At 42.9% G+C, this 26,197-nt stretch overlaps 2 protein-coding genes across 2 annotated transcripts in view; one reads left to right on the plus strand and one right to left on the minus strand.

Moving 5' to 3' along the window:
• The window catches only part of RAB11A (RAB11A, member RAS oncogene family), an 82,201-nt gene that overhangs the window by 25,326 nt on the left and 30,678 nt on the right, over positions 1–26,197 (plus strand). The window lies entirely within an intron of this gene.
• MEGF11 (multiple EGF like domains 11) overlaps positions 1–26,197 on the minus strand; it is a 37,297-nt gene that overhangs the window by 4,781 nt on the left and 6,319 nt on the right. The window contains exons 5-15 of the mRNA XM_074236219.1: positions 23,685–23,831; positions 22,530–22,664; positions 18,691–18,819; positions 17,489–17,617; positions 16,250–16,378; positions 14,597–14,725; positions 13,128–13,361; positions 10,134–10,249; positions 7,417–7,483; positions 6,479–6,580; positions 3,560–3,616 (exon numbers count right to left, since the gene is read on the minus strand). Coding sequence (XP_074092320.1) covers positions 3,560–3,616; positions 6,479–6,580; positions 7,417–7,483; positions 10,134–10,249; positions 13,128–13,361; positions 14,597–14,725; positions 16,250–16,378; positions 17,489–17,617; positions 18,691–18,819; positions 22,530–22,664; positions 23,685–23,831 — 1,374 coding nt within the window. The remainder of the gene's footprint in view (positions 1–3,559; positions 3,617–6,478; positions 6,581–7,416; positions 7,484–10,133; positions 10,250–13,127; positions 13,362–14,596; positions 14,726–16,249; positions 16,379–17,488; positions 17,618–18,690; positions 18,820–22,529; positions 22,665–23,684; positions 23,832–26,197) is intronic.

A 26,197-nucleotide genomic window follows, 5' to 3' on the forward strand; every position in this document is an offset into this window, starting at 1 on the left:
TTCATTTCCTCCTATGAGATTGAAAGGGACAAGAAATGGCTTCAGTGATCCATTGTTGGATACCAGAGTAAACTCTATTCTGCTCCAACCAGCCTGGGATGGGCCTGTTCATGGATAACTTAGTCACTTATTCATTAGGTTAGGAAGTTGTATTTCTAGGTTGTTCTGATTGCAAAAACACAACTGTAGCAGTTACCTTATCCTTTAATGCTACAGTTACCTTATCCCCTATCCCACTTGTAGAATTAGGCCACCAGAAATATGTGAGGATCAAAAGATATACCAGATCATCCAAGAACCTCCAATTGGGAACTATACCAGGCCTGGGAAGAAGGCAGGGCAAGAAAAAAGAAAAAAGCTTGCCCTCTTTACCCTGCTGAGTCACCCTCCTACTCCTCTATTACTTGATTAAATAAACAAATATTTAAAAATACTTCCTTAAGTCTTCCCAGGTTCATATCTTGAGGCATTTTGCCAAGAAAGAAGTAGAAAGGAACTTGAACATAATGCTGCAGAGATTCGCTGACTTGTGCTTGGTATCAGTGCTGACAGCCTAGCCCTGTACTGGGGGTGAGAAATGGGTTGTGATCTTTTGTGTTTGCTGTAGGGTCTGCTTATTAAGGAGGCTTTTACTCTATCCAGACTCTTGGGAGAGATGAGGCCTAGGTATCCCTCCCCATTTCAAATAGTTGGGGAAACCAGGCACCAGAGAATTTAGTGGTAGAATTGGAGACTGAAATTCCTATCTTCTAACAAACTACTGCTCTTGTAGCTTCATCATAGACCTCTCCAAGTCTGGCATCTATTTCTGATGGGGGAAGAAAAGAGAAGGTCTTAGGGAGCAGAAGAGAGAATTGGACTGACTTTGGAATTGATGGGTCTCTCCAGGGTGTCAGTCTAATCTGATTACCTGAGAACCCTATTGCACATTTTGAGAAAGGATTTGGATAGGATGAGGGACTTGCTGGAAGAACTTGGGAGAGAAGTAGGTCTCTGTAGTGAGGTTCCTAAACATGAGTAGAACTTTGCATGAAGGAAATGATGAGAATTAATGCTAAAGTAGGGGAAGTGTAAGATCTTGGCATCGAGGAAAGATAAGAGAAGCAAGGTCAGGGTTTCAGCTATAGCATGTTGAGGGAATTGAAAAATAGAGAAATTAGAAGCTGGAGTAACAATGGAATGTATCAAAGTCATTAGTGTGGGTGTGAGGAATAAAGAAATGCTGAGTGGAACATGAAATTGGAAGTTGGGATGGAATTACCATAGGTAATTTAGAATACTTGAGAAATATAAGCATGGGGAGTAGTAAGAGGGTGGGCTGTGATGTGGGAATATTTAGATAGGAGTACAGAAACTATCCAAGACAGAATTTTGGCTTTTTTAAGGGAAAAACCTCTCCAAAAACTTTGGTTTAAAAGGGTTATTACTCATATCTTTTCCAAGGTTTGTGGTTATCATAAGTGCTTGGGTTTTGGTTCACTGTTCATCTCATATCTCTAATAGTTCTACAAGGTCTGGAACTCTGGAATCTTCTTTTCCTTAAACATCAATCAATTCCGCCTGCCCCCCCCCCATTCTTACTTTTTCCCCTAGAACATTCCTGCACTTGTGTCTTCATTCTCAAACTCTAGTTTCTATATCTTCTATTTAGCTACTTTTGTGTCTCCTGAATACATATCTATGATAATGAAACCAAATTCTTGAGTTGCTAGAATGTATTATCATGTGAAAAACATTAGCACTTAGACTATGGAATTGTTACATAAATACTCATTTCGAGGCCTTTTCACCTCTTTGATTATCACCTCTTGAAAAAAGGAATGGATTGAGTGTGGCTTATTAGCAGTTATGTATTCTCCATTTGGTTCTCCAGTGTGAATTCTGGTGAACTCTGATAAAAGCACAGCAAGCATTTTATATCCATTTAACAGTATAGCTGGGCTTTGCTCAGCCTAAACTAAGGCCTCCAGCTTATTTTAGCATCACCTGCTATAATGTAGCAAGAATCTGGCTATGCATCCTGTTTGAATGGTGTCATTCCAAAAGCAGGAGAATGAAATAGGCGAGCAAATGTTCTTACAGAAGCAGCATCCTGTGGCTCTGGCACAATTTCTAGGAAGTTTGGGGGCCTTTATAAAATGCTAATATAATACTGCTAATATTGCCATCAGTTCAACTCTTTCTCACCAGAGTTGTAACCAGCAATTTTGGTGCCTGGAGCAAGCCAGTACTAAATGTACCCTTAAATCAACTTATTCAGGACAAATTCAGTGGAGGAAGAGGAAGCCAGTGGATGGAGATCTGAGAACCCACCATGTCTCTGCAGAGTAGGGTGAGGCCTAGGAGGAACTCTGCTAGGGGGAAGAAGCTCTGCCATCTGGTAGCTTCCTATTTTAACTAATATTGTAAACTAGGTGCTATGCTCAGTTGTTTCTGCAATTGTTACAGATCAACTCATGCTAAAGGTATACCATCATTTGTAACTGTAGAGCTATAAAGGATCAGAGAGCCTGTAAAGGTCATCAAGTCCAACCCCTCCTTTTATAGCTGAGGAAATTTGGGCAGAAAGATCTGGTCATACAGCTCCCAAGTATCTCTTAAGAGAAAAGATGTGGACTCCAGGTCATTTTGACTGCATGTCCTTAAGCAATGAGTAGAGATTTTTGTTAAGGTTAGTCTCATTCACAGAGCACATTTTGTTGTCTTAATCACTTTACTTGTATTATATCATTTGAACATTAGAACCCCCACCCACTCACCTCCAGATAGGTAGTATAATAATATCACTTTCATTTTACAGCTAAGAAAACAGATTGTCATTAATTCTGGGAAAGGGTGCCGTGGATGTCACTGAGAGGGGAAGGTTTCCTAGGAGAGGAGGGAAAACACTCTTGACTTTCTATCTGTATTTTGTTCCTCAATGTCCCTAGATTCTAGCCTGGGAGTTTTATGCCTGCCATATAGTAGGCCTTAAATAAATGCTTGATTGATTGATGTCATTCAAGAGTTGTGTGTTCCTAAGTCCAGAGCACAGGTGTAGGTTCTCATCTTTTGTTCTTTTTTTGGGAGTAATCAGAATTTATTTCGGTCACTGGGAAGTTTCCTTGTTCAAGGAAGGAGAGAACTGATTGGGACCCACTGAATATTAAGTATTATTTTCATTTCTCATACCTTTATAGGTGGAAGGTAATTCTTCTTTGTCAGCTCAAGACAAGAAGCCTCTGGGGCAGATAGATTAACTTTATTTCAAAATTTTTCATTGAGTTAGCTCATACTAATTGGTTGGATATAATGGTGTTCTACATTTTTGAAGTCATTTGGTTGGTACCTATAAAAATAACCCACAGGAGTCTGCTAAGCAGTTATAACTGAAATTAAAAAGTACATTACTACAGTTGCTCATTCTGGACAGAACTACCCAGAACCCCAGGGTATTGTGGATTATTTTTTTAGATGTGCCGATTCTCTGAGGTTTGAGGAACTTCTGGCCATGTCTGGTCTGTAGTCTTAATCCAGCTAAGTTCTTTGCTAATGGCACATCAGGCATCGGATACTCTACCTTTGAAGCCTTTCTCCATAATATAGGTGTTTTGACGTCTATCCATCCCACAAGCACCTGTATAAAAATAACATATAATGGGAAAAGAAAGAAATATTATTATAAGAGCAGTGTAAGGATAGTGTATGGCAGATAGATTCACTTGATCCCTTTCTTACCTGCAAGGGCAGTATCATTTCCCTCATTTTGCCCAAATGCCCTCCCTCTTTTTCCCCTTCCCCCCTGAGGTGTTTCTGATAGCATTATTTCAAGGTAAAAAATTTCCAGCTCCTAAAATTTATGGCTCCAGCCATGAAAAGAAGTGTAGAGCCAGCTCTCAATTAGCCATGCTAATGAGGGGAGGAAGAAGGAAAGAGAAAGATATGGATAAGCCAAAGTCACTTAGATTTGATATGAAAGCAAACAGATACCTTTTCATGCATGCATGCACAGGGTCCAGATAACCACTTGGGCTATATAACTCCATTTCAGACAAGCCCAACAATGCCCTTAGGAAAGCAAAGATTTGAGAAGTGATCATCTTTCCTCACCATTCCCTCAATATGAGCTCTATTCTTGGAGTCCTTCCTAACTTTCCACTACTGGGTTTACTGTGAAGATTATATTCCATTTCTGGGGCCCTGAGCTACTCAAAGCTGGAAGACCCATTGGCAGCATCTGGTGGCATCATTCCTAGGGGGTAGCCTTGGAGAGTAGCCCTGGCTATTTCCCAATATTGCTAGTGGGCACTGCCCCATATCACCAACAGTGGCTTGACATTTTTGAAAACCTTTCCAGCATCTTTGAGTCTTTCTGTACCCATAGCCTAGAAACAGGACTTATAAAACCTTGCTCTCCCTGCAGGTAGGTAGTTCAGTCTTGGAATAACCTGCATAATGAAGAGACTGCTTTCTCCATTCCATCCCAAGGTGCTGCTGCTTGGAGAGTTTCTTATTTGCCAATTGCTGGGAAACCAGGACAGCAAACTCCACTTTAGCTGATGCTGCCAACTCAGAAGTGTATCTGTCTGCTTTGTGTGTGTGTGTGTGTGCGCACATGTGTTTATATACATACATGTATGTATATAAACACATGTGCACACACACACATACATATGAGAAGCAGGACCAGATGTTTTCCTAAGTTGAGTGTGGTTCACTTAATGGTATTGCTTGTGTCAATGATAAATTTTGCCATTTTGCAGAGAGCACTGCAAAATTTAAGGGACTTGAGTCATGCAATAAGCTGTTTGGACCTAGAATTTGGATGTCTTGGCTCTTTCAGTTCTTTGTACTGCAACACAGTATGAGTAGATGCTATGAAGTTGTTCCTTAAGCACTCTACCATCCTTGGTTAACCACAATCTCATATCACTCCTGCCAAGAATTGGCAAAATAAGACAAGTGAAAATACACTGAAATTTTGGCTACAGGTGTTGATTACCAGGACATTATTTAGTGTTTATTGTTTTTAAATATCTCCTACAAGAGGAAGCCAGAATTGAACTCCCTTCAAGCTGGGTGGGTTTGCATTGAGGGTACCTTGAGATTGAGCAGTGGGCCCAGGGACTTGAGACTAGCCTTCCACACCTAACTCATAGGGTTGTTAGGAAGATCAAGGTATTTAGCAAACCTCAAAAGTTATGTGTCCCAGTCCATATGTGTAGTGCCATGTGCATGTACATTAGCTTTTATTCGGGGTATGTTTATCCATGGGTAGTCTGAGGGGCTATGTCTGCTGGGGATCTTGCTCAGAGGAATAAAATCAGAATTTACTATTTGTCCAAGTTGACAATGGGACCCAAGACTTCAGCATTTGTTGTGAGCTTTCTCTCCCCAGGTACTGAAACCCAGAAATCTGAGGCTCTAGGACTTGCTGCTCTGAAACCTAGAGGCCAGATTTCTCTCGCCTCCTGAATTTACAGCAGTTATCCAAGGAACACATCCAATTTAGTCAAGGTCCCGAGACCAATCTTTGCAGAGAATGTGTTCACAATGTGACCCTATTCCTTCTTCAGGATTACCTCTGACTTATTCATTCTCCCCACCCCCTATTCCAGGAAATGTGGCTTTTTATTTCCTTTGTTTCACAAGTTACTTGTCTTGGAGCACATAATTCCTGTATGCTTAATGAATATTCAGCAAGGATGATGTATCATTTATGATCATTATGTACAGTAAGACCATAGTCCTACTCTTTTATTTGAGTTTTGCACAACTTTAAGGCTACAAACATAATGACAAGAAAAAAAACCCTGTCATAAACTATAAATTCTTTGGTGGGAAGGAAAAGAAGGCATCCCAGGTGGTATCTCCAATGGGTCTGGGGCACTCTTTCAGGAGCCTGAGAACTATAGATTGACCATCCCAGGTGGCAACTCCAATGAATCTGGGGCACTCTTTCAGGAGCCTGAGAACCATAGATTGACAACCAACTCTCAGCTATCCATAGTAATGGATAGGAGGAAAAAAAAGATCCCAAAGCCCTTCATTGGCTTTGGGCGTTATTATGTGTTTGTTCTTGTGAATTCATGTGCACTTTATATATTATGAATTCCACAGCTTCTTGGAGTGGATGAGAGGAGGGCGGTGGGAGAGCAAGACCCAAGAGCATGCTAAATAGTGATAGAGGAAGTCCTAAGACTAAACATATGCCTTAGATACTGTATTGAAGGATAACACAGTTCAGTTAGTACCTTCTCCCCATTGCCACATATCAGACTTTCACTATAAAAATGCAGATTAGTTTTCTGAGTTGCAGAGAGGACCTGGTCATGTTAAACAATTAGGAACAAGAATGGGGTGAGTAGGGGAAACACGGGGCCCACTTGCTTGGGAACTGATTCATCTGTGGTATGGTGGGATATGGGGGAAGAGAGAGCTAGGTCTGGAGGCTTGGTGGAATGAGATTAAAAAGTAGGGAAGTGGAATGGGATCTGACCTGGTGTATTTGGCTCAGCAGGGCGGCCAAGGTGTCTAAGTTCAATGTAGAAGTCCTCAGACGGGTACCTGGCCTCCAGGGCACTGATCTGGAAATGGGAGTCTAGTGAGAGGAATGACAGGGAGCAGCCATTATTCCCAGCGCCCTTAGGGTGGGAGACAAATGGGGGTTAGGGAGAAATACTGTTCTTGAATTCTAAGAGATACTCCAAGGCGGGCCTACTCACATACAGTTTAGGTGGCCTTGTTCTCTGTCACCATGGAGGAGAGGGTGGTGTGTGCTAAATCTTGAAGTTCTAAAGGGAGATAGCTTAGGACAGACAAAGACAAGATGACCACCCTGTAGGATTTTATCAAGGTCAGGAGACAGAAAAGGGGATATTTTGAAAATGCCATGCAACCTCTTTAGACCATGAGGAAAAAGCCTTTCTTCTATTTCCATTTTCCCTTGATCAGGGATCAATTCTCCCATCCAATAGGATCTACTCAAGAGACATGACATGCCAACCCCCTTGACAGAGCCATCTGATCCTCTAGATTCAGGGCCTTGCAATCTGGGGAAGCTTTGTCTGTCCCAACCCTGCCCAGTTGTGCCTAGTAGTTTTTCTAAGAATCTGAGGGAGGGGCCATCAGTCTTCTCTGAAGGAAATCCTATGACCTGTTACCTTTCATTGGCAGGAACTTCACTGTTCACACTTGCTCCCCTCCACAACCGCCCTTCCCAAAAAGGCACCAAAAGCCAGGGATAAATGCTTGATTTGTATTATTTCCCTCAGGACAAAAAAAGAAGCATCCCAAAGTTCTGCCAATATAAGCAAGCAGAGTTCTGGGAAAAGAAGGAGGTTTGGACCCAAGAGCCTCTCAGGAGAGGATGGAGTAGGACTTGAAAGCTAAAGCTGGGACCCTGGGGGAAGGCTGAAGCTGAGCATGTTTACTGACCTAGCACGTTCACATAGCTGTAAGGTGTCCACCCAGACGTATCTCTGTCAAGGGATTTGTTACTGAGCTGTTTGGAAAGCAGGAGATGGGGTTAACGCTCAGTCATACAGACCCCCACCCCTCCAGGAGACCCAGGCCCCTTTTGCCCCTTCCCTCTAACCCCAAACCCTGATAGAATTGCCTCTGCCCACCCTGGTTACTCCATGTTTGAAGATATGGCACAACAATTCCTGCTGGAGGTGAGAATGGGAGAAATGCTGGCAGATATGGTTTGGGGGCGGGGGAGAGATGGGGAAGGACTTGGGTAATCCCCCATGTGCTCCAACCGCTACTGAGGAAGCATGTTCAAAGAGTACATTCTGGGTAGTCAGAAAGGGCTATTTGAATTGAAGAGCTAGAGTCTTCAGTGGCTCTTGCTGAATGAGGAGCCTCCCTTTCAGATGTTGATGATAACAAAGATAGATTACATTTATATAGAACTCTAAAGCTGACACATGTTCAACCATTATCTCATTGGACCCTCACAACAACCTGAGAACTGGGGGGAAATCGTATTATCCCTATTTCTCACATGAAGAAATTGGTTTAGAGAGCTTTAAAGATCTGTTCAGGCTTACACAGCTAGTAAGATATTTGAAGTGGGATCAGAGCCCAATTCAGTTCTCTAGCCATTATAGCATACTGCCTTCCTTAGATCCTGTTTTTGAGAATTTCAAAACATTTTGCAGACTCAGCTCTCCTCAATTTGCAGGTGAGGAAATGAGTGGCTCTAGAATTGAGATATAGACATGGGACCAGAGCTTCTAGAACATGTTAATCTTTTCCCCATGGCATGGTCACCTGGGAAAAGACATCAAAATGGCTCTACAGGTCCAGGACTTCTCCCCAAATAGTTACTATCTTGACTTCCTATTGTGCTAGTATGTAGGTGTAAAGTATAGGAGTATATGTGGGTGGGCACACAGGAAAAAGGCAGTATAATAGGAGGAGGAAGAGACCTGGGATTGAGTCCTGCATCTATGCTTGTAGGTAAGCCATAGATACTTCTAAAAGTCCCAGTTCCAAAGGTCAATTTATGGCTGCCTTCCCTAAACAGGTAAGCATCATCTCTTAAGATCCCCTCCCTCTAGGGTTGTCATCTGGTTAGTGACATGCCTTTTATTTTATCATTTGGTTATATAGAGCCAGAAGGGCCTTTTGAAGTCATTTAGGCCTATACCTTCATTTTACAGATAAAGAAACTAAGGCACTAAAAAGGGAAGTGTGTTGTCTAGGGTCACACAGATCAGAGCTCAGGCCCTCTACTCCACATCCAGTATTCCATATCACACCACAAGTTCCTATGTAAGCTGGCTACAAGGAGATACAGGAACATAGGAATGCATCTGCAGCTGTGCTGAAGTCAAGTATGTGGAGGTTATGCCATTCTCAACCTCCACATACAAATACTGCTATGCCATTCTCAAACAACATAGCAGTATTTGTCATGCTTGTTTTGGGGGTATTAGGTTCTTCCATTATGACGAAAGAAGTGCCAGCTTCATATGCCAGTAAAGCACTGTGCAATTGTAAGGGACTGATATGAAGAAAGGATATTTTTCTATGTCCCAAGAAAGTGTATTGTGAAGGTGTTTATCTTTGGGGTTTATGTTTAGATGGCACACACCTGTAAGCGAGCATGTGTGTGTGCGTGTGTATGTGGTAGATAAGCTCTATAAAGGGTATGTGTGCTTGTTAAATATGCATATGAGCATATATACAATTTTAAGAACTTCATGTGAAGAGATATATATGTGTGTGTAAAGAGGGCATCTTTTCTAGTGGTATTCCTAATCAGCCTAGGAGATGAGGAGCCTATTAGAGGAAGATGGGATGACTCGGGATTTTTATTATAGGGCCTGCAGAGAGAAGATGGTATCTTTAGAGGCAGGAGCAAGACATCCATTCAGTCATCAGAGTGAACAATGGAGAGGTAACTGGTTCCATTGGAAGTTTAATGGAACTGGTCATTCTGGGCTAGTTTCCAGTCAGTGCTAGTGTGAAGTACGTGTGTTGGTTACCTGCAGCATGTCATGGCAGAGGCTTGCAGAGAAGTCTCAGATTTGTAGCAATAACATGGAGAGTAGGAATAAAAAGACCTGGTTCTTGACTGTGCCACTAATAGGCAATAGACCCTTTACTTCCTCCCTAGGTCTCAATTTCCTCATCTGTAAAATGTAGATTTCATCATCTTGCCTACCTCACTGAGAGACTTGAGGATCTAAAATGTTGATGAATTTGAAAGCACTTTGAAAAATATAAAGTAGAATGCATTATATGACCATTGCAATAATAAAGTCAATTATTAAGCCATCCTTTCGTTAGGGAGTGAACTTTAAATTGTTTCTAATAGTGGGGGTGAATTACACTGAGCTATTCATACTCTTATCCCATCCTGTTGGGAACACGATCTGGGTTGGGGAATAAAGTTTGAACCCAGCTTATTTGGAATTCATTATCATGGTGCTCCAGCCAACTGAGCTAACCAGCTACCAGTTATCTATGACACATTAGTTTCATGTAGATACTTAAATTTTGCCTATGTTTTTTGCCTACATTTAGCCCAAAAGAGGTGTCCAACTCTGGGATGTATCTCTTTAAGTCAAAAAGGAATTTTCTAAAAGAAAAAAACTAGACTGGGGAAATTACAGGATGAGTGGAAATCTGATGACAGGTACCTTAGTGGAGCTGTTCCTGTCCAAATTACTGACTGTTTCGGAAGGCACCCCACATGCCAGAGCGTGGTAGCTGGGGTTGGAAAAGCACTGACCATGGCTGCTACTTTGAGACACATCTGGGAAGAGAACAAGGTGTCACAAACACCCCCATCCCCCTGGCCCACGACATCCCATAGCACCAAAATGGCTAGGGGAGGACCCAAGAGTGCCTCATAAAGTTAGCCAGCTCCCCAATATTTCTACAGGCTCCTAAATGTCCCAAAGAGAAACCCTTACTCCTCCCTCCCAGAATGTCTCCTGTGGATACACAGACTGGATTATCCAGAATGGAAAATGACACCAGGATGCCCTTGGAACCTGGTGCCCTGAAGGAACGACTAATAATTAGAGCCTGAATATTCCATCCTGGATTCAACTCAGGTCCCGTCACCCGAAATCAAAAGAGAATGGCATTAATATCTAGATCCCTTGCTGTGCGTGTGTGTGTGTGTGTGTTTGGGAGGGGGGAGGCAGGAAGGACATATTTGTCCCCAGGAGCAAGAGGGGACATAGGCACAAACCCAGCCCAATCTTCCTTCTCCCTTCCCTGCCTGTCACAAATGTTATCATGTTTTGAGAATTCCTCATCACTTGCTTCTGGTGGAAAGGGAGGGGGGGGGACTCATACTCTTCAGAAAGAAGACAACCCTTGATTGTCTAAGGAAATAGGAGCAGCAGTAGCACAAAAACTGTGATTTGGATGGTTTTTTTTTCTAGACCAGGGATTTCATCAGTGTGAAAAACTCCCTTTCAGGACACTGATATAGAGCAGGAACTTATCTCTGTATTTTCCAAGATTATCTGGTGCCCCTGAGGACTTGTGTGACTTGTCTCTGGTTACACTGCAAATATTTCAGGGGAAGGACTCAATCCCAGGTTTGTCTGACTGTAAAAGCTATCCTGCTTCTGAGTGTTCAGATCATAAACCTCCCCTTCCCACTCCCAATCCATTTGTCTTTATAGCCTGCTCTGGCTGATACCTGTAGGAACCAGTATTCCTGGTTACAGGGGAGACAGGCCAGGAGCATTCTGGGGAATTTTCATGGATAACTAACTATTCAGGGTAGCTATCTGAAAGCAGCTCCCACTGAAACAGAGAAATACAGGAGTCTCCAGGCATTGTGAGGAAATGAGTCCTGATTTACAGAGCCAGAGTGTGAAGTTGTGCCAGTCTGCGGTGTCTCAGGAGAAAATACTCAAGTGCGTTCTTGACTCTGCTGACACCTTGTGGAGGTCTGCTTAAGTGAATTCAGTATTAAAAAGCAGGGCTTTGTAGACACACTAGTTTGTCTTTACTGACTGCCTGAGAGAGAGTGGGGTGTGAATGGGGACAGGGAAGAGTGTTGGGGAGGCCACGGATATGATGGAAGACGACAGAAATCAGAGCAAAAGAAGCAGGACTTGGAGAGGGGTATGAGGAGGAGATAGGATTGGGGAGACAGTGGAGAAGGAGGGATAAATGAGACTAGTAGAGTGGAGATACTAAGGGAAGAGAGTAGGATAGGGGGAAGGGGGAGAAGAAGGTTGGGACAACTTTTATACATTTTTATAGTAATTGAATCAAAGAGAAAAATGATTAACCAGCTTTTTTTTTAAAGCTTCGGTGATCTTTGAAGGAGGTCAAGGCTGGCTGACTTTCCATCCCTCTCTCCTACCTTTGTCACCCAGACCTGTTTCTAGTCTCCTAAATGTACCTGATAGGATTCTATACTTTTCCTGGCCAAATATGCCCTAATCTCAAACTCTTCTTCTTATTCCCTCAAACCCCAACAATAACAGGGTGATTGAGAAAAGAATGTTTTGTCCTTTGTTCATTAAGGGAGGTGATGCCATCACAAGCATTTGAATTGAATTTGAGTGAGGAGGTGCTATGCTAAGTCACCAGCCTCACTTTCTCCTCTGGAACCATATGGGTCCAGTGGCCTGATATAAATCAGGACAACTGGAGATGGCCCTGGATGTGAGGCAATCAAGGTTAAGTAACTCATCTAAGGTCACACAGCTAGTGAATGTCTGAGGCTGGATTTGATCTCCCATCTTTCTGACTCTAAGGCCAGTGCTCTATGGAAAGTGGTGACCCAGATCAAGGTCATCTTTCCCTATAATCAGTATTAGGCTCTGTCTTCTCTCAAGTAGATTCCCCTCCTCCCCCCTTTTAATATTGTGTTCACCATTTAGAGGAGCATTTATTCTGGAGCTTAAAATTAACTTTCAGACAGTGCTGGGACCCACTGAAGGCTGAATGTGCCAAAGTCCACCAAAAATGTATGTGTTGGGGAGGTTGCCCTATTTACCCTTTCCAGGGCTTGGTGAGAACAGCAGAGTGTATAGATACTTTGTCCTGTGGTCTAGCCTCAAGGGGATGGGGGTGAAGGGTTGACAGGCCAGATTCCCCCAGGAGGTGGGAGAACTAGAATTTTTATGTTAATGAAGCCTGGTTATTGGGTACTAAGGAAGGGAATATGGGTAGTGGGGCACTACTTTGTTTGGGACAATGGGGTGGAAGGAGGGAAGGAGAATTTAGAAGAGCCCTTGCTTGACTTTCAAGGCTCCAGGCTCCAGTTCTCCTCCTCCTCCTCCTCCTCCTCCTCCTCCTCCTTCCCTCTTCCTCCTGGAATGTATGTCTCATCTCCTCCTTTGGGAGTATAATCACAAGATGTAAACTCTAGGGAGGAAAAGGATAACAGAATTGCAACAGCCTGGATCACCCACATTCCTTTGATCCAGTATCTGCAGAGCCTTGAAGCAACTAGAGTTTCCCTTTAAGCCAACTCCCTACTTCCTTCCAAACCTGACCCTAGGAGTACAGGAGTCTCTCTCACCCAAAAGCAGTTTCCCAACTGTGTGCTCTTCCTGCCAGGTTTTATGGTGTGTGGAGGATCTTGGGAAGGCGCCTTTTTCTATCTGTTAGAGGATCCATTGCCAACAGGGGCACCAGCTCCATATACTGCTTACCTGATAGGGAGTAGTCAGTGCTGGTCATTCTCATGGCTGGTGTGTAGGAGACTCGGGGCATGTCATTGCCTTTCTCCTTCTGTCTCCGCCGATGCCAAGCAAACAGGCTCAAGAGTGTCACGATGACTAGGAGCAGGAGAACGATGCCAATGACGGCACCCACTGAGTGCCTCTCTGAGCCTAGAGCTGGGCTGATCTTGGTGTAGGGATTCAGCTCCTCCATCATGAGGGCAGCTGGGGGACAAGATGTGTGGAGATGAAACATAAGCCTTCTGGGGAGGATTTCAGCCCTGTCCTCTCTGACTTCCACAACTTGATTTTTCTTTTCCTGAGTCTTAAATATTATCTGTCATTTTCCTTAAAATCATCTTCCCCTTTTTAACATCATCAGTCAGGTTCTATATCTGGAGGCAAGATTCAAGGAATCCTATCTTGGCTCCACCACAAAGGGGCTAGGTAACCTTAAGGTTGTTTTATTTCTCTAGGCCTGTTTCCATATCTGTTAAAAAAAAAAAAACAAAGGGGATTGATACCACTTAATCTTCCTTCATTTGGGGGGTATTTTTTTAAAGTTTTTGCAAGGCAAATGGGGTTAAGTGGCTTGCCCAAGGCCACACAGCTAGGTAATTATTAAGTGTCTGAGACTGGATTTGAACCCAGGTACTCCTGACTCCAGGGCAGGTGCTTTATCCACTGCGCCACCTTGGGGGGGGGCGTATTTTAAGAATCAAATGTGTCATATATGAAAGTCATTTAAAAAGTATTAAGAATGATAAAGGTTTCACAGCCTTGGAAGATTCATTTGTAGATTATTCACTCTTTTTTGTGGCAAATATTTTATTCCAGACTGACTTCCTTACTTATCCCCAGTAGCTTCTGAGACTCCTTTTGCTAGTACCAAAAAATATCAAAATTATGAGCCAAGATAAATCAGCCAATTATAAAAAAAATGTTTATATTCCCCACTCAAACAGAAATGTCCTTCAAACTCTCTTTTGTTAGTATAAAAAAATGGAGTGTAAATATGAATTCAGTAGATTATCCTTCAAGCCTCAAAGCATGACTTTGGTGTATAATTTGCCCTAAAGGACCAAAAGGAGAAGGTTAACTGTGATGTCAATTTCTCTGTGTCTCTGTGTATTGCTGGCTGCCTATTTGCCCCACAGAGCATTCGGTAACTGCCACTTGTCACCTAATAAAATCTTACAACAGAATCCAGAATCATGGACTCTTAGTCATTTCAAACTTCTCTAGGGTGTCAGATGTGACAGTCCCTGACCCACCTTTCATCTTGGACCTCTTTTCTCTCCTCTTGATCAAATCTAAGAATACTCTTCGCCACTTAGTGTTATCCCTTAGGATCTTTTCTAGTCCTTCCACCATAAAATAGGGCACTTTTCCTGCAGAACCTTCTCCCCGTCCTCCCTTTTCCATGCTTTATGTTGTTGGGATCATGTGGTCTGTCTTACCTTGGTCACATCTGATGCCTTTGAAACCCTGGCTGCAATAGCAGGTACCAGTGACATGGTCACAGGTGGCATTGTTCATACACTCACACAGCTGCTGACACCCATAGCCAAAGCTTCCTGGGGAACACTCTACAGCACAAATAAAATTGATAAGATAGATACACCTCTCCCACTCCCTCTATCACCCAGGCACATTCAGAGAAGTTGAGGTGGGCAGACTGGGGACTGGGGATGGGAGGCCAGAGCAGTGTGACAAGTAGACAAAAGCCCTAGATTGGGAGTCAGAAGGCAAAGTTTCACATCTCTCTTTACGTGTATGTGTGTGTGTGTGTGTGTGTGTGTGTGTGTGTGTGTGTGTGTGAGAGAGAGATTTGGGACAAGTCACTTAATCTCTCTGGGCCTCAGTTCCCTTATTTGTAATGTGGGGAGGTTGGACCAGATTGAGATCCATCCATTTCAGCTCCCGATCTATGATCCTCTGACCTCAGAGTTACTTCAAGCACAAATTCTCATGAGGCTTTTTACAGTTAATCATCTCTCTTCTCCAGACTGAACTATACCTTATGATCCCAGTGAAGGAGCCCAAGCATTGCATTAACTGGACTTTAGCTACAGTTGATAGATAAGGAATTAAAACACTGGGGCTTGTAAACCGAACAATTTAGGGTGTGTTTGAGTGAATGATACTGCCCTAGGGGCATGGTTATTCTGCCTCTGTAATGTATGTAATACCCATCTACTTTGTATAGCAATGTTGAAAAACATTCCCTGATCCCTTTCACAGAATTAGATTCACAGATGTTTCTCTATCTGTCCAAATCTCATTCTTTATAACTCTTCTGTCGGTCAAGTTCCAAACTTTAGGAATTGACCTGGGAAGAGATGCTTTGAATTTTGCAGATTCACTACCCTAGTCACTGAGTAATGTATTCCTTAATTTCCCCCACTCCATCCCTGAAATACCACTGGAATGCCAGCCAATCTCTGCCTCATATCCATACCAGGCAAGGACTTTGTGATAATGTATACAGAAAGCACATAACTTTCTGGACCCCCACCTAGACAGCAATTTCAACCGATGACTCTCTTCCACCTACCAGTGTGAGTGGACATAACCTTCTTCCTCTACTCACAAGTCGGGATTATCTTGTTAAGAGTTAGAATGCTCTGAAGAATGAGAACACTGAGGAGGAGTATATAAGACCCTTCAACTACTGATCTCTTCCAGAATAAGAACATCTGTAGGGGAATGTCTGTGTCTCATCCACCCTGCAGTGTGGGCCTAGAAATATGCCCTAATCCTGACAACTGAAAGGAGGGAGGGGATGTTGAGCTAGGATAACAAGCTCCAGCAGGGCTCAAGGTCAGGACACATCCCAGTATCTCCCTTGAGTTTCTGTTTAAAGCCTGGCTGAAGCATGGTTCTATGGATCCTGAGGTTCAGGTACCAGATTGATCATGGTAAGAAGGAATTTTGGTACATGGGTTGTTATTTGCAGGTGGTCAGTCTCTCCCTTTCCCCACCTCCCGCCCCTCAGAGGTGATGGGTGGGGATCTGGCAGGTTGTTGGAAGGACTTGAGGGTCCCAGCCCTCCCTCCTCCAAGGATGGTACCCAAGGGCTTGGTCATGGGCCAGGGGCTAGGACAGCTTACTTTGTTCACAGTGCTGCCCTGTAAAACCTGTCCGACAGGAGCACTTGCCACTGATGTGGTCACAGTCAGCCCCATTCTGGCACTGGCACACGTGCCCACAGTCCTTCCCGTAAAATGCTGTGGGGCAACCTGGGAAAACACCCCCAGCCCCAACAGTTATTCCTAGCCTTGGTACTGCCTCTCCCAGGGGTCATGATAAAGAGGGACCTATCAGTGGACCCATGAATATAAATAATCTTGACTTCTATCATTATACTGCTGCATAGATTACAGAGTCCTTTCACAGATGTCATGAATGAGGGAACCAAGAGGGATAAGAGGGTTTTGTGGGGGGAAAAAAAACCTGGATTTTGAGTCTGAGGATGTCACTTCAACTCGTTTACTACCAATGTGCCATTAGCAAAGGGCCTTACCTCTAAGCCTCAGGTGAAATCTGGACCATCTATGAAATGAGGGGTCTGAACTAGTGCAAGTCCCCAGAGATCTAAATCTTTGACCTTATCTCTACTCACAGTCACGTGTTCTCTAGTAATCTAAGGCTTTCCTTGGAGGAATGAGATAGGGAGTGGAAGGGAAAAGGGGCTGACTTGAATTGGCTCACTGTGACCTCTGTTGAGTCTTGTCTAAATTCTGGGCCTCAGAACACCCAAGGAAGGAGTACTTCTTTGGAGTGAAATAAAGGGACTGGACTAGACGGTCTCTAATGAACCTCTAATGGTTGCCTCAGTTTCACTGTTCTCTTTTGACCACTCACTAGTCAAGAACCTTGACCAGAAACTCATTTAGGAGCATGTTAAGCTCCAGCTTCTATCTTTCAACCATGGGAAGTCAGACTGGCTTTTTGTTTCTCTTCATCAGCCCCAATGTTAAAGGAATCTCTTCTGCTCCAATGTGGGGAGATGGATTTCCCGGATTGTTGACAGAAAAGGCAGAGCAGATCAGTAAATCCCCAAGGACTTAGTGGGCTATAAAGGGAAAGGGGGAAGGGGATGGAGAGAAGTCACTGACCTGAGAGAGGGTATGGGGACTCACTGACTCCATAGAAGCTCCACAGAAGGCCAGGGCTAGCTCTCTTCCCTGAAGGTGCCTCCCCTCCCTGGGTTCTGCCAGCTGAGTTCTCCTCCCAACCCCATCTATCCATTCTCCCAAGCTTCCCATTCTCTCCACCCTCCTAGCTGATACAGGGAGATATCCTGCTCTGACCAGTCATGGGATTCCAAGAGGGAGGTCAGAGCTTACGCTGTGTGCAGAAGAGTCCTGTCCAGCCTGGGGCGCATCGACAGGTTCCATCATCTGCACTGCACCCAGCACCATTGTGACAGTTGCAGGTGTGGAAGCAGGCAGGACCCCAAAACCCTGGTGGGCAAGCTGTAGAAACGACACAGGATGGAGGAGGCAAGAATGTAAGTAAGACTGAGGATGGCGGAGATAGAGGAGAGGGAAAGATGGGAAGTATCCCATCAGACATAAGGATACTGGGTTAGCCTAGTCTCCATATTCTCATATCTTCATTTCTTCCATAGCATGGCCCCCCTGACTCAGGGAAGCTAATCTGCACTCAGAACACCCTCCTCTTGCCTTTGTGCTTGCAAGCCACTTCATCTCCTTTAAATCCAAACTCCAAAAACTCTGCTCCTCCCAGATAGCTTCTGAGATGAATGCCAAACCATTTTGCATGTACTCTATTCCTCCTCCCTTGATTGTTTATGAAGTCATTGGGTACTCTGTCTCTGTACACACATACTCTCCTTCCTTGGGTATTCTATAAATAGAAGATGTGCTCTCTATGTGTTTGAGCTCTGACTTTCCCCCTTACCCTCTCTATTTTGGGGAACTTACTCTAGGCAGGGTCTTTGTCTCCCCATCAAAATGGGTCTCTTTGAGGATGGAGTCCAGAGCTTCTGTTCTAACAATGGCATAAAGGAGTGGAGAGAGGGGAGGCTTTTCATATACGGGACCTGGGTTCAAATCTTGTATCACTCTTCCTGTGACCTTGTGTAAGTTCATTGGGTCTCACATTCTTCATTTGTAAAATGAAGGAGCAGACATGATGATGTACTAGGTCCCTCCCTGCATCATATTCTTTGGTTCTAATAAAATGACTGACTGATGGATACAATCTCCTGTCACAGAGAAGCCCTTCTACTTTCTGCCAGGATTGTTTAAAAGCCTGGAGTTTTCTACCGTTACCTCTATATGTACCCTTACCCTACTCCCAGCTCCCAATTAAGGAGATACTGGCTACAACAGGTGGTGATGGGTTTGTATTTGTGAGATACACCTATGTGAGATGATATCTCAACCCAGGCAAAATGTAACATGCCTTCAAAAGGAAGTTTTGGGCTATAGTAGGAAGGTAAGCCTTTGTAGATTGAAGCTCACTGGTTGGGTTCAAATATGTCATTGCTAAATGGGGAAGAAGAGGGGTCCAAACCTCTTACCTTGTGTACAGTCCTTGCCAATCCAGCCAGGGAAGCATTGACAGGAGCCATCGATAGGGCTACAGGTTCCATTGTTGGAGCATGAACAGTGCTGAGCACAGTCCTTCCCAAATCTTCCTCCAGCACACACTGTAGAGGCACATAGAATCTGTGACTGACCTTGCTTCACTCTACTCCCAGCCAAAGCTGCAAAGCCTCATAAAAATCTGCCTCCCATGATGATCAACATCTTCCAGACCTCCCTCAACACACATATCCTTTCCCTTCTTGGGAGCAAAGAAATATTTTCCTCATTCTCATCACCATTATCACTGTCATCACCACCATCATTCCCATCACCACTCTATTCATCAGTACCACCACTACTGTCACCATCATCATCATTTCACTGTCATCACCATCATCATTCCCATGACCATCATATTCATCACTATCACCACCACTACTGTCCCCACCCTATATCACTGTTCTTCATATTCATCAAAATCATCAATGATAAATTCATTATAGCCATCAATTAATGAACAAGCACTTATTAAGCACCTACCAAATATCAGGCATTCTGCTGGTGCTGGGGATACAAGAAAAGTCAAACAATCTCTGCCATCAAAGAGTTTACATTCTATCAGGGAAACAATTATTTATCCAAATAAATATGTGTAAAACATATATAAGACAAATACAAGATAAATTTTTATGGCAATCAACAAATTGTTTAGATAAGGGTAAGTCAAGAGTGAGAAAACTGTATTCTTAGCCCTGAATAAGTCCAATATAGAGGGCTCAAAGTTAGGCCATCGTATATCCCATGAATGACTGTCCCTGTCCACCATGTCTCTCTCTGCCTAACCAAAGTTGGGAGGAGGGGACATGATATAATACTACTTGAGACTTGGAAGCAGAAGACTAGAGTCAAGTCCTGATCCTACCATTTATTGCCTATATGACCCTGGGCAAATTATTTTTCCCCTTAGTTTATTCATGCATCAAATGAGAGGGTGGGTCTAGTTGATCTCAAAGGTCCTTTCAGTTCTAAATCCCATGAATATCTGCCCTGGCTGGCACAAGGATGAGACATGCAGGAGTTTGGCTGAGCAGAAGGTACAGCTACAGAAAGATAGATAAATGCATATTGAGACTGTTTCCCTGCTTCCCTACCCCAATCCCTTGTAAGCTCCTTGAGGGCAGGAACTGTTTTTTTGCCTCATTTTTTAATTGATTGGATTCCCAGTGCCTAGTAAGGAAGGATGAGCCAAGAGTTTTTGAACACATGAAGCATTATTCAGCTTCAGATTGAGGAAGCAACTTCTCTACCATCTCAAATGGGTCCTGCCTTAGAGTATGTAATTTCCACACCCACTTCCTATGTCAGTAACCTTTATTCTTTCCTCTCTTTCCTTTCTGCCACCCCTTGGGTCTACCTATTATGTCCCTGGTTGTTCTGCTCTGGCCTTTCCACACATAATTCAGGAAACCTGGTTTCCAACCGCAGAACAGATGGAGTACCCTCTGACTGGGAACTATTGAAGAGAAACAAAAACCCAGGCTGATCTCTTATGAAAGGGCAAGAGAGGTTAGAGATCAGCATGGTCCTGTTTCCATCAGAGATGTATAGAATCACAGAATTTTTATGCTGAAGGATTTAACTAGACTAACTCTTCCATTTCATAGATGAGACCCAGAGAGACTAAGAGACCAGCTTGCTTCAGGACATACAAGAATTAAATAGCAAAGCTGAGGGAAAAAACTCAGGTCTCTTGCCCCAGCAGTCCTTTCCACCTATACTATGCTTCCTCTAAATGGAATCATATCATGAAGCCCAAGTATTTGTTTCTCTTTGAACCACATAACTGGTTCAGTAAATACTTACTCAGTGACCAATTAAAGGTAAGAATCAGGAGAGATTTCTGCAGTAGAGGCAAGTTAGACAGATTGACCTTTAGGTCCCTTTCAGTGCTAAGATTCCAGGCTTTTGTGATCAATGCACTTTCCTTACAAAAGCCATGGCACCACCTTGGGTCCTGACCTTAGTGTTAAGAGCTTGGGAATGGCCCATGTTCATTACTCTGCCTCTTCATTTCCTACAAAATTAAACCATGGATTCATGATTTGGTCTAAATCCTTTTTTCTTTTGCTCCCTCTTTTGCATTTGGAGATGAATTTCAGAAACCCATTTTGCCCTCTAATCCAAGACTATAAAGATTAGAGGTGTCTTCTTCCCAAATTCAACATTTCATTTTCTTAATAAAACAATTAGTTCTGCTCTGTGCTTTGAAATCTTCCTATAACATGAGAGAGGCATGTTCAAAGACTGTCTGAACTACAATCAGTCCAATACATTAATTGGTAGACTGCTTCAGTAAAGAGGAAGTTGGGGGAAGTGGAGGTGCTTTGGAGGAGGAAGAAAATATTTAGTTATCTTTAATCTATGTTGAACGATTTTGCCTAAGCACTATCTGTAATTTGTAACCCCCTGGAAAGCAGGTCATTAAAAAGTGTCAGTTCAATTTTTTACAAGGTTTGAGACTTAACCAGGGCAGTTGCCATTAATAGTAAACTCTATTAAATCTATATGTAGAAAATACTCATTAGAGCGAGGGGCAATAAATCAGACAGAGACGCTCCTCGGGCTGTTTAGGACCTAATTTAGACCCAACCTATCTGTATCGACTGCCAAGTCTCTGATGTTTAATAACTAAGCTTCTGAATGTCAGTTTATGATTAAGTCATCCTGGAAGGTGGGGGGGGCTCATGAAATTGTGACATGGCAGCTCCCCAGGGGGCTCATACTTCACAAACCTCATGAAGCATGGAGAGGTGAACTTCTCACTCATGCATGTTAAGAGACCACACAATTTGAATGAATGAATTGGCTCATGGGTCTCTCTCTCCATGAATAGAGCAGGCTTACCCAGGAGCTAATGAGGTTCCCATTACTGAGAGTATTTGCCTAAATAATGTTGAGAAAGATTTCTTAAGGGTGGGAATTGGATTAGATGACCTGCAACAGGATTTCAGGCTAGAAGGAACCTTAAAGATGACCTGGTCCATCCTTACCCCTTATTTTATAGATGAGGAAGAAAGTGAATTGCCTAAAGTCATTTGTTCTGGTTTGCTATTTAACTTTGCATATGTTTATGTGTAGTCTTCCCCAATTTAAGGATAAGTTCCTTGAGTCCAGTGACTAAATTTCATCCTTCCCCACCCCCCTCCACAAAGAAAGCACTTAAAAAATCTTTGTTGGTGATAATATATTCAGTTAATGCTTAATTATTAGGGATAGCTTGTTATGCTTTATTCTTTCTATCTCAGTATTCTCAACTGTGTCAATAAAAGTGTGCAAGGGTTTAGGAATTTTTACCTGAATAGAAAGGATTCCTTGCATTGCAAGTTGCAAATCTCCTCCTTAGATCATGCGCCTATTTGAGGAAAGGATAACTGAGGTTCTGAGAAATAAAGGGATTATGGGATCCAGAGCTAGAAGGGACCTTAAGGATCATCTAGAGAAGTTCAACCACCTTATTTCTTATGTAGCCTGGTGTGAATTGGATGAGTTTGCTGTGCAGAATGTGAATTTCAAAGTAGAAGGAAACAGAAAAATGAGGGGCCTAAGACCCATTTATGGTTTCCTCAATGATAAAATGAGGGAATTGGATTAAATGACCTCAAAGATCCCTTCCAACTCTATGTATGATTCAGTGACCCTAAATCCAGGCTCCTTCTGTGATGTCTCTAAAATGTTTCCTGCATCTAGAACTCTATACCTTAGACCCTTCCCATTTCTGCCCATGCTTCAACTTCACCTCCTTCTCCCTTCTGCATTCCCACAAGTTTGGTACCTTGGTTGCAGAGGGAACCGGAGAATCCAGGGAGGCAGTCACAGTACCCGGTGACATGGTGGCAGGGTCCGTTGCTGTGCACACAGAGTGGGCAGGGCTGGTTGCAGCTGTGACCATAGAAGCCAGGGGGGCAGACTGAATGGTGACCAAGAGATGGTAATTAGGGGGAAGGGGGTCAAAGACTCATCTGACACTCCTAAATAACTGCATTCAGTCTAGTCAGCAAACATTTACTAAGCTTCTGGTGCCCTCTGTCCTTCCTCTTCTCCCCAACCTTCTCACTATCATGATAAAGATGATCAGCAAAAGAAAACTCAAGGAAGGTGAAGTGCAGGATGTCATTGTCAGAGGGGGGACCATGATCTCCCACCTCCCATCTGGAGCTTACAGAAACAGGGTCATTTTCTCTAGAGAGGGTTTAGTATGTAGTCATTTTCTATTAATGATCTTAGAGTGACCTCTTCTGAAATTCCTAGGAGGGACAGGGAGAGAAGAGACAAGGAAGAAATGAAATGTCCAGGGGAACCCTACAAACTTGGGACTAAGGGTCTTAAGAATGACCCTCTGAGTCTGTAAGGCTTCTATGAAATAGGGACGCTTCCTGAGCACCACCTTTAGGGACATATAGAAAAGTAAGGGATACATATAAGATTATTTTGTAGTATGTTATGGCAAAAAACTGGAAACTAAGGAGGTGGCCCATCAATTGGGCAATGGCTAGACACATTGTGGTATGTGAATATGTTAGAATATTATTATTGTGTTGTAAGAAATAAAAGAGTCAGAGAAATCTGGGAAGACTTATATGAACTGCTGCAGAACAAAGTGAATAGAACCAGAAGAATATATACCATATAGCAACACTGTAAAGATTAAGAACACCTGTCAAAGCAATGATGATGTAGACAGAGAAGAGGGATTCAAGATGTAGAATGAGTCATACACTTTAGGACAGTAGGAAATTTGGGCCTTTGTTTTGTTGAAAATTTGTTACAAGGGGTTGGGAGGGAGATAAAGTAGATGTTTTTTAATTGGAAAAAATGAAATTAAAATAATTTAAAAATTAGTCCCCTCTGACTAGGGAATAGGGAGACACTCAAGAGGGAGAGAACCTGGGAAAGAGAGGATGAGCTGGAGGAAGGGGACCATCCTTACTTCTTTGGCACAGGGGCCCCCTGTAGCCTGGAGCACATTCACAAGTCCCATCTTCTGGGGAACAGGAGCCACCATTCTCACAGCTGCAGGAGATGGAACAGTTGGGGCCCCAGTGCCCTGGGGGACACGTACTATCACAGCGGACACCTGGGGGATGAGGAGGAAAGAGATGAGTTTGTCACAGTGGGGGAATGCAACAGTTAGTGCAGGAAGATTTATAAGGAGGTGAGGGCAAAGGGGAAAAAAAAATCACAAGATCTTAGAGTGGAAGGCTGTTCATGTCCACTCTTCTCATTTTGTGATTGAGGAAATGGAGGCACAGAGTATTTAATTGACTTGTTCAGGGTCATACAGACAGTAAAAGGGAAGGGAGTCAACACCTGAACCAGTTCTAGTACTCTTTCCTTATTCCTAGGTCATAATAGAGGTAATGAAAATTGAGGAGGGTCCAGTTCAGAGGAAATTTGAATGAGAAGAAAGTTGGAATGGGAACAGAGAGCAGGATGAAGGTCTTGAGCTTCTGCTATGCCATTCCTAAGGCTCTACAAGTCTGGAGATTAAACAGAGCATCTTGTGATGGGGGCAGGATGGGAATACCTGGTTCTGTCATTCTATTTGGCTAACTCAAAAGTTCCTGAATAACAGTAATATAACCTCACACTCAGGGGTGATGATTCAAATAAGAGAATAAATGCCAGTTATTATAATGATGAGACAACAAAGGGTCACAGAGGAAAGGAGTATCCTAGAATCAGGAGGACCTGAGTTCAAATGTGACCTCAAACACTTAACAGCTGTGTGATCCAAATGGGGTCATGAAGAATCAGACATGACTGAAACAACTCAATAATCAACATACAATTATTTTTATTATTTTAATTTCAGCCTGGCAATGACTTAAAATTCTGGACTTTCTATAGTCTTCCTACTGAGCTCAAGTAATATTTATAGAGCAATATAGGGGTATCCTGAGACATGTTTAACAATAAAGATCTGGGAGGGAGGGAGGGGGGGAATACATTTTTAAATTAAATTTATTTAAACTATTTAAGTTTAATCTTAACAGTTTGTTGTTCAGTCATGTCTGACTATTTAACTCCATGGCGTTTTCTTGGCAAAGATACTGGAGTGGTTTGCCATTTCCTTCTCTAGCTCATTTTACAGATGAGAAAACTGAAACAAACAGGTTAAGTGTCAGACAGCTAGTAAGTGTCTGAAGTCAAATTTTGAATTCAGATCTTCCTGACTTCAGGTCTAGGATGCTATTCACTGGGTCACTCAGCTGCCCTTTCAAAGTCTAGAAAATAAAACTATAAACCAAACCTTGATTTGTAATGACTAACAATTTCTGAGATGAAGATATTCACCCGAAAATTTAACAATCAGCTTGAGGTAGAGCTGGTTCCAGTACAACCCAGTCCATATTACATTCAGGACCCAGTAGTTTGGGCACCTGCTTTGAGGTCACTGAGAAGGTCTGGCATTAGGCCTGGAGATCACCCCTTCCAAGCTAGGACATGGAAGGCCAGTTTCATTCCACACGTTTGTGAGGCAGAATATTTGAGCACAGTCTGACCCCAGAAAAGCTCTTTTCTTTCAAGGTCCATAAGCAGAAGCCCCTCACTTTATTAACTCCAATACTATTCATAGTTTTAAGAAGAAATAGGTATAGTGGTTAGAAAGCTGGCCTTAGAATCAGGAAGACCTGGGTTCAAATTCTGCCTCCAACACTACTTGACCTTGGGCAAGTTACTTAACCTCTCAGTATCCCAGGCGATTCTCTAAAGACTTTAAATTGCAAAGAATGCTCCTATCTGCACCAGTAAAGGAAATTTCTCAGCCAGAGCTCTCGAGTCTAATGGAATTACAACTTTGGTTAAAAAGGGAGGAGGGGAGGGAAGAACAGGGCAAGGAGTACCTTTTCATGGTTTCCTCTGACCATTACAGACCATAGTCACCTCTTTCTTCTTTAAACTCTTTTTGGATTTACTGGCATACCTGAGAGATATTGTTAGGGGATTTGGATCCAGATCACCATAATAAAACAATTATCACAATAAAGTAAGTCACATGAATTTTTTCATTTTCTGGTACATAGGAAAGTCATGTTTACACTATACTGTAATCTATTAAGTGTACAATAATATTGTGTCAAAAAAAGCAATGTACATACCTTTATTAAAAATACATTATTGCTAAAAATGCTAACCATCACCCGAGTCTTTAACAAGTTATGATTTTTTTGCTGGTGGAAGGGTCTTGCCTTGATGTTGGTGGCTGCTGACTGATCAGAGTGATGACTACTAAAATTTGGGGTGACTGTGGCAATTTCTCAAATGTGACAAGACTGAAGTTTGCTACGTTGATTACCTCTTCCTTTCATTTAAACATTTACAAACCATTTTAGGGCTATTAATTGGGCTAATTGCAATATTGTTGTATCTTGGGGAATAGGGAGGCCCATGAAGAGGAAGAGAAATGGGGAACAGTTTGTTGGTGGAATAACCAGAACA

This window comes from Macrotis lagotis, chromosome 4 (genome assembly GCF_037893015.1).
Source record: "Macrotis lagotis isolate mMagLag1 chromosome 4, bilby.v1.9.chrom.fasta, whole genome shotgun sequence".
NCBI classification, from domain to species: Eukaryota; Metazoa; Chordata; class Mammalia; order Peramelemorphia; family Peramelidae; genus Macrotis; species Macrotis lagotis.